The sequence below is a fragment of the Adiantum capillus-veneris genome, chromosome 12 (genome assembly GCF_014529385.1).
Source record: "Adiantum capillus-veneris isolate H3 chromosome 12, ASM1452938v2, whole genome shotgun sequence".
Classification (NCBI taxonomy): domain Eukaryota; kingdom Viridiplantae; phylum Streptophyta; class Polypodiopsida; order Polypodiales; family Pteridaceae; genus Adiantum; species Adiantum capillus-veneris.
The window spans coordinates 158,096,007-158,104,363 of NC_140942.1; the positions used below are offsets into that span (position 1 = coordinate 158,096,007).

An 8,357-nucleotide genomic window follows, 5' to 3' on the forward strand; every position below is an offset into this window, starting at 1 on the left:
AACAGAGAGAGATAGAGAGCGGGAGAGAGAGAAAGAACATGCCCAGGCGCACCTCCGAGAGCGGAGTGCTACGCCTGGCATGGCGAGAGAGAAGAGGGGAGAGGAGAGAAGAAGTACACAGGCACTGGGTGCAATCTCCCCCCGTGCAAGAGTGACCATTTCCCTCTTGCACGTATTTAATTTATAGATTCTTGAATGGTCAAAGTGAGTACAAACTGGCCGGCCGGTCATAAATGGCCAAAGGTCATAAAGAGCACTTGAATAATAAAATGTACATAAAATATGATATCCTTTTGCAATAGCTTAGCTCGGTCAAGCCTTTTCCACCTGTCACAGCTGCAATAAATAATAAGATATCAATTCCATAACATACCTCTCCGTTGGAAAGCAACTGTCCTCAGTTACGAAGATAAAAATCTGCAAACAATACTTGTCAAAAACAGTGATTAGTATGTTGTGTCAAAAACATCACATAATGAAAGAAAAATTTATGAAACTAAACAACATTAGCTTATGCCTGCCGTCATCCACAGACTACCTATTCTAGTGTCCCATACCACTAGAATAAGCAGTATATGTCATACCCTTGATGAATCAGGATATCATTGGTCACACTCATCATTAATCTTGTAATCTCAAGTCTCATCACATAAACACTGCCATAATAATCACCAGATACCAAATCACTGTCATTATGTACTCGGGTAACAAAATCATACCAGTTGCAATGGTGGCCAGCCACTGCAGCATGATTCTGTGATTGGTGTTGCCTAAATCGGCGAATCTACACCAATAAGACGTGCTGCCTAAATCGGCGGATCTGCACTAATGCTGCCTAAATCGACGAATCTGCATTTGGTATTGTTTAAAATTCATGAATCTGTAATGTTCAATGTGCTGCCTAAATCGACGGATCTGCACCAAGATGAGTATCTACACATTGCCTAGATCGGCGAATCTGTGTGTGCGTGACCAATGGACTAGGCAAGACATAAAGGAAAAAATATTTACTATGTTGTTGACATCACAATGCAGTATATCAAAGCACTTACAAATTGTTTGTGCATTATCCCAAAGCACCTTAGCTCACCGGAGTAGCTACATAGCTTATTGACAATGCATCTCTATAAAATTTCCATGAGGGTATCCTGTATTTATACCATTAGTGGGATATGGGGAGAGGTACGAGTACTGCAACTGGTAATTTTGTGTTAGTAATTTGCAATAGAAGAAAAGAATATCCAGTCTATCTAGAATTCAATTTAATATTAGTGTGTGATTATACTTTTTAAGATGTACAGTGCTGGCACCATGACTTGATAATCGGAATTTGAAAAGAAAGTAAACAAGATTAAAATAGAAAGTTATCCATAACCTTGCTGAAATTGAAATGTGAGACAACTTAGGGAGAAGAAATGCTTTGCAGTTCTCGCATAGATCCACTAATGCCACAAACAAACATAAAAAATAATGCAAGACCCAAACTAGTTTAATTTGTTTCAATGGACCAAAATAAGAGAAGTAAGAATAAAATTGTGGTGGAATCATTACAACTTGATATGAAGGATAAAAGTATGTTGACTACTTACCGAGGCCTACCATGATTTGTCTTTGATTGATGAGAATGTGGGATTATTCTGCTTAGATTATGTAAGAAGATGGGGTAGCCCTATCTGGTATCAAAGGGATTATTCTGCTTAGATTATGTAAGAAGATGGGGTAGCCCTATCTGGTATCAAAGGGTTAGTATATGCAGTCGAATAAGCACCGATTTGTAGTTAATGATATGATTATAATAAACAAAAAAGAAAATAGTGTCCATTCTGGTCTGCATGGCTCTATCTGAATGATTGGACATGAGATAAGTAGTGAAAATAATCTCATGTGGGTGCATGTTGGCGGGACACATAGTCATATTTCCCTAAATGTGTGGTGAATGTAATAAAGATAGGCATGTTGAGCAATTTTTACTAAGAAGTAGAAAAATATGCGAGTCATTTAGCAAGATTTTTTGTTTTTTTTTTTTCATAAAGCTGCAAGTACATCAAATTTGAATCTCTACAAATGAGTTCATGACTTGTGATAACATGAACGAATCACAAAAGGCGGCGTAGTATCATGATACACTTTGCAGAAAGTGGTTACAACGGAGAGGTTTAGGGTGGATATTTGTAGATATGAGCAGATCAAATTTTATACTAACTTGTGCTAATCAAAATTATGTAGTACAATGCATACAAAAAATGCGAGAAATAATGTGGTGTTCGTATGACAAAATTTAAAAAAAATAACCATGCTAGATTACGTGTGCTACGAGAAGTGTTGACAACTTAAAACAAACAAAAAGACTATTATGAATCCCGGCATATGGGAGCCGACAGAGCTATTGCGATATCCGTAAAAAATAAAGTAGGCTACATAGAGATCTATGAAACTAGGAGAGCCAAGGGGAGCTTGGATAGGCTTATTACAAAATAAAAATTAAGAAAACAAAAAAACACATGTTTATTGTGTAGGGGCGGGGAAAGTAGTGCTAGGAGGGTCGCGCCGAGGTTTCTTGGTGTCAGTGGAGGAGGTTCGTCCGAGGAGGTGTTCGGTGAGGCCCATTAAAGTAGAGTTTAAGGCCTGGACGGAGGCCTGCACGTCCAAAAGGCGAAGACAAAGCCTTCGGAAGAGGTTTTCCAGGCGGTCATAGTCTCGTCGAAGTTGTGTGAGCTCATCCTGCAAGGAGCGGAGGGTGTCAAGGACATCAGTTGTGTCGTTGGGCAAAGACAAAGCCATAGATGATGGTGTAAATGTGAGGAGCCTTGGAGAGAGAAGTTCCGAGTTGACCCGATGGAAAAGCGATCGATGATGTCGATAAAACTGGTTACTATGAGGAGAGTTGTGAGAACCAAGCTCCAGGCTGATACACTCCTTGTGGATCGACGAATCCAATGTCTGAAGAGTATAAAACTTCATGGAAGAACTTCGCAATGTCCTCTTCTGTAGGGAGTTGTACTCGCACGAAGAAAAGTATTTTAACGTCGTAGGAAACTATCCTAGGAGACCTATAAGATCAAAATGATGCGAGTCGTGTGAATCTAAGCCTATGTCTGTGTACAAATTAAAATGAAGTAGAGTAGAAATTTTTTTATAAAAAAAACCTCATCAGCAGCATCGTTAATGAGCAGTCAATGCAAGGCTTCGTCAATGTCCGTAGTCGTAGCGAAGGACAGGAGGGAGAATCTGTTGGCGGTTAGCCACAGCGGGAGAGAGAGAAATTTGGGGGAGGCTGTGGTCTTCACGATATGCAGAGAGGGGAGCACGTACCAGCTTTGGGAAGCGGAGGAAGACCCGAGTCTTGAATCAGTGGCCAGCACCATCGTCAACTAGCTCTGTATGAGTGTAGGTGGCATCTCTCCCACAGCAACATCGTCAAGCATTTGAGAATTTGATGGAAAATGGTGAAGTTAGGTGGTTTGATAGAAAGACTGACTAAAATTATTCTAGGGTGTGTCGAGCAGGCGGAGATGAGGGGGTTGGGTCGGTGGGTGGTATGCAATCAGAAACGGCATGGAGACAGCAGATGTAAGAGAGAGAGCTGCCCGTATTGATGGGGTTGCTCGATAAAGATGTTTTGCAAACAATGCAGATGTATACCATTGTAGAGCACTGGCTGCATGCGATAGAAGAGGTGTCGTACACAGTAGCTGGCCACATGGTTGGTGAGTGAGGGAGTGAGAAGGGGTTCAGGGGTGGTTAACTCACGACAAAACTATGGACGGTTGTCGTCAAAAGAGAGAGACACCAGTAGCTGCATGCGAGTGGGGTGGTTAGTTCGAATGGTCACAGTTGATAGCCGTGCAAAGCTTCTGGGTGCTGCAGTCAAGTGGTTGTTTGAAGGAGTCGAGTGGCTCAAAGCGGCTCTGAAGTGAACGATACTGATTACATGGTGGGGAAAGTGATAGAGAGAGAGGAGGGTAAGTGAACATGAGTTGGTGGCGGGTGGAAGCTCAGAGAGAGATAGGGGCTGCATTTGAGTATGGGGACTATGGTCGTTGGTTGACCAGAGCAAGAGCAAAACGCTCATGCACAGTGAAAAAGAGAGAGAAGGGTGCACGGTAGCTATGGTTGAGCACTACATGCTACGTTTAGCTGGTACTGTAGTTAGATTCACGATGACAATCGGCATAGGCCGCATGGCAACTGGGTCTAGGTAGTGTGAAGTGGGGGAGGTGCATGCCGGACCATGAAGTGGGCAATTTGCATGGTTGCAACCGTCAGAACAGGGCCACCCCAAGAGAACCCCAAGAGAGTGTGGTCGATAGTTGACCAGACAGAGAAAAAGAATAAAAATAAAAAGAGGAAAAAGAAAATTCAGTGATGGGCCTTGGCCAGCCTGATGGAACTGCAGCAATAGAGAGAGAAATGGAGTGCGATGTCAATTGGAGAGAGAGAGAGAGAGAGAGAGAGAGAGATAGAAAACTGATCATCACGGCTTTTTGCATGGCCTGTGGATGGTGGAGGGTCTGTCGTGATTTTGTTGAATTGCTAGCGCTGCATGGGACTGTTGTTTGCTAGCTGTTGTTGACGCCGATGATGTTGTTGCCAGCTTAGCTGAGAGTTGTTGCTACTCATGCAATGCTTGCAGGTTTCGGCAACGACGCTAGAGTGAGGCTCTCAACGTGGTGTGAGTGTCATTGCTGCCTATCATCACAACTGCTTCTCTGTTGTCCCGCTTCTCTCTCCCTTATATCAGCCACACACTGAAGGTGTCCTAGAATTCGTATTATTCAACTGCTTCAAGGTCCATAAAATTATGCTTTGACCGCTTCTACTTCTCCTCAAGATTCTTTCGTTGTATACATATGGTTATCCTTATTGGTTTCCTAATGCTTTCTCTTCTGAACTGAAAAATATTCAAATGTAAGTTTCTCGGCTTTTCTATGGCTATCTCATTGGAAGCAGGACTGCACAAAAAAAACCTTCGTCGTCTTGGGGCAAGGTTCTCTTGTAGAATTTCTGTACATATGTAGCTATCACAACTTATGTTAATGTGTGGGTCATTGCAATGGGTTGTAAAGAAGATTCTACATGCAACCCCTTCGATGCTCCACTGCCCGAGTGGGTTATGAAAAATAGGCGATTTTCAATATTAATTTCTTTTTATATTTCTGTAATGGAAAAGAAAAAAGAAATAAAGCAAATTTATATTGGTAATAAATAATAATCTCTTAAGTATGTCTTTGAAGAAACAATACACCATGCGATTTTTATTTATTTTTTTGAAATAAATTAATGCATAAGCAGAAATTGACTTAGCTCTTGCACTCAAAGCTCTCCATAGCTTTACTTGTATCTGAAGGAACGTTCTCAGAGCTCTGATACCACTGCTACAGTCGGGAGCGTAGAGAGCCATGCAAAATACCGAAAACAATATACTGCAAGCCATAAAACGGACAAATCTCCATACCTGGCGAATCCACGAGCACATAATTGACGCTATATGCGAACAGAGAGAGATAGAGAGCGGGAGAGAGAGAAAGAACATGCCCAGGCGCACCTCCGAGAGCGGAGTGCTACGCCTGGCATGGCGAGAGAGAAGAGGGGAGAGGAGAGAAGAAGTACACAGGCACTGGGTGCAATCTCCCCCCGTGCAGGAGTGACCATTTTCCTCTTGCACGTATTTAATTTATAGATTCTTGAATGGTCAAAGTGAGTACAAACTGGCCGGCAGGTCATAAATGGCCAAAGCTCATAAAGAGCACTTGAATAATAAAATGTACATAAAATATGATATCCTTTTACAATAGCTTAGCTCGATCAAGCCTTTTCCACCTGTCACAGCTGCAATAAATAATAAGATATCAATTCCATAACAACATAAATGCTACGAGACAAGACACGACTTTCGTTTCTTATTATTTCTGAAGAGACCACAGTGCCAAGTCTCCACCATATTTTTGTATGGCAGTTCTGCATGACCTGCACTATATACTTAGCATTTTCAAACTGTGGCCCTTCATTGCAAGAAAAAATGTTTAACTATTCACATTGGTTTTATGTAGCTCGACACAAACATTATCCTTTGGCTTGGACAATTAGACGACACCCGTACACGATTATCAGATCGATAATGTAATTTAATTTTTATAATATGTTGGTGCCTTTTGTATTTTTGAGTTTGTCAATGCTTCCTTAAGTTTAGTATTACTACATGTTTTCTCACTAGTACATATTGAGTCTAGATCATCATATCTATATATCAAATAGATACACACTTCTTTTCTAGTACATGCTTATGCCATATTATGTTCTATAGATGTTCTCCAGCAAAGCAAGACTCGTTTAGAGGTGGATAGATCTCTGCTCTCTTGTACAAAGTCAAAACGCATTCTTCCGATAGATGGCAGACGAGGAGTGGGAATGGGTGCACAGCCCGCCTGACTTTTTCCCGGGTACTCCTCGCTCTGAAGATGATGACCGCTATACCATGTTTTTTGGCAGAGGCACGGCGACTCCCGCGTTGTCGTAAGTGCTTCTTTCTTAGGTTATCTACTTTGCTGCTCTTTATGTTGTCACCTAAAGTGGGTGCGAGAGGTTTACTCAAAATAGGATCAATTCTTGATGTTCAAAGAGTTGTTCCTTGATGGCTGTTCCTAATATGCTGTAGATGAATGCAAATGATTTGTTGTTTGCATGTAGTTTCGATTTACCCTCACCACAACAGAAATTGTTTCGACAGAAATTTGCATTTAAACACAGCACAAGTTCCAGAAAATTCTTCATCTACCGCATCATCCCCGATCCTCCGTCACAACCTTAGTGCAAGAGTGATGGCAAAGGAATGTTTTTCTGCACTTGATGCTCTGCATCATTCGGTCTTGGAGTGGATAGAGCCGCAGCTTGTGTTTACAAAGCCACATGACTATCAGTTGGAGGGCTTTGACATTTTCAAGGTCATTATGCGGCTCCGCAATATGTCCAAGGTAAATTGTTTTCTCATTGCTTGTGGTATGCAGCGTCGATCTATCTCTCTATATGTGTTTGTTTACACCTTTTCGTGGCAAATAGGAATCTTTGGTGTCTTTGCTTTCGGATCCCAATGTTTGTGATGCCATTATGAGCAATAAGGCATTTCAGGAGATGGTGATCGAACACTCAGGTCTCTTTCTGTTTATTTGGATTGTTTAAGAAAAATGTCCATGTGTAGATACTAATTTTGGGGTTTATGTTCCTAGATGATGTTGATGACAGATTGGAAGGCCGGAATTTGATGTCTGCAAGTGATTTTTCCTTTGGAAGAAAGGTATACATGCTACTTAAAGAGAAGCTTGTAGAAGCCATAGATGCTGTAGTGTCCTTATTGGGAACACATATTATTGAAAGGAGTGTGGTCGACAACCTTGATGAGACAACAAAGTCGTGTATCTTACTTGTTGCTGTCTTAGTGTTCTTTGTTATTGGCAAGAGGTCAGAGAAGGCATTCTGTTTGCCACATGCATTGTACAATGATTCAATGATGGAGGCTGTTAGTGCCGGTGGTTCAAGCCTAGCATTCAAGTCAATCTCTATCTCAAATTATATGAAGGGAAGTTAAGGAGCCTACATGCCATGTAGTTGAAATGTGTAACCTTGTTGCAAAGTGGGCAGCTGGTGGTTCACTTGTACAGATTCTATACGGAAAATTATATAGGGTCGCTTCATTGTCCATATGGCCATTTTGGAGTTTTCAACAAGGAGGGTTTTGAGGTTGATTTGTGCTGTATAGATACCCTCATTCTTTCTTATCTCCTGTATACAGCAGCTTTTTTTCCCATCTGGCATCATTGTCATATGGTACTTCTGCTTTTCTCAAACAAAAATGTACAGTCATTGTGGGGCTCTTTTGAGTTTAGTCTCGAAACTGGTTTAGTTGGTTGTTGTGTTTAGCTCTGAGCTGTAGTCTGGAGTGCAACTGCGGAGGTGAGGACCCAAAACCGGTGTTGCGATCCTCAAGTTATTGATAGTCAGATCAAAGTGTGGAGGTGGCCCACGTGGAAGGGCAAGCCACTGTCAGGTGGTTTTGCCGTTGGTGGTTGCAGATTCTGAATCTTGCTCTTTGCATACATAATACGGATTCAGGGATGCATTTTGATCCCTCGGCAGATTGTCAGCTCAGTTGCCTCTGGGGTGGGCACAAGTGGAATTGCTCTATAATTTATTTGTCAATTTGGTTGCATGTATATCATCCGGAGGGTTGTGTATCAAGTGGATGTTGGCAGTGCACACAGGCTTGATCCATTTGCATCCTTAGTTTTTCAGTCATGTCATGGAGGCATCGCCGGTGGCTCATTTTGATGCCCATCTCATTGGGAGAGGTTCTGGGGTTTCAT

At 41.8% G+C, this 8,357-nt stretch overlaps 1 protein-coding gene across 2 annotated transcripts; it reads left to right on the plus strand.

Moving 5' to 3' along the window:
- The first annotated feature begins 6,299 nt into the window (after window positions 1-6,299).
- On the plus strand, window positions 6,300-7,799 carry LOC147446757 (uncharacterized). Of its 2 annotated transcripts, none has more exons than XM_086525931.1 (4): window positions 6,300-6,513; window positions 6,728-6,971; window positions 7,057-7,147; window positions 7,224-7,799. In XM_086525931.1, the coding sequence occupies exons 1-4, from the start codon at window positions 6,389-6,391 to the stop codon at window positions 7,580-7,582; spliced, it is 819 nt and encodes a 272-aa protein (XP_086382057.1). In that variant the 5' UTR covers window positions 6,300-6,388; the 3' UTR covers window positions 7,583-7,799. The 2 variants fall into 2 exon arrangements, with proteins under 2 accessions (XP_086382057.1, XP_086382058.1); XM_086525932.1 differs by having other exon boundaries at window positions 6,310-6,513; window positions 6,688-6,971.
- Window positions 7,800-8,357: the final 558 nt, after the last annotated feature.

What these genes read in the sequence shown, in the direction of transcription:
- LOC147446757 (XM_086525931.1), top strand. Translation starts at nt 6,389, where the DNA reads ATGGCAGACGAGGAGTGGGAATGGGTGCACAGCCCGCCTGACTTTTTC. An exon ending in ACGGCGACTCCCGCGTTGTC is followed by an intron (nt 6,514 to 6,727) that starts GTAAGTGCTTCT and finishes TTGTTTCGACAG; the next exon opens with AAATTTGCATTTAAACACAG. An exon ending in GATGGTGATCGAACACTCAG is followed by an intron (nt 7,148 to 7,223) that starts GTCTCTTTCTGT and finishes TTATGTTCCTAG; the next exon opens with ATGATGTTGATGACAGATTG.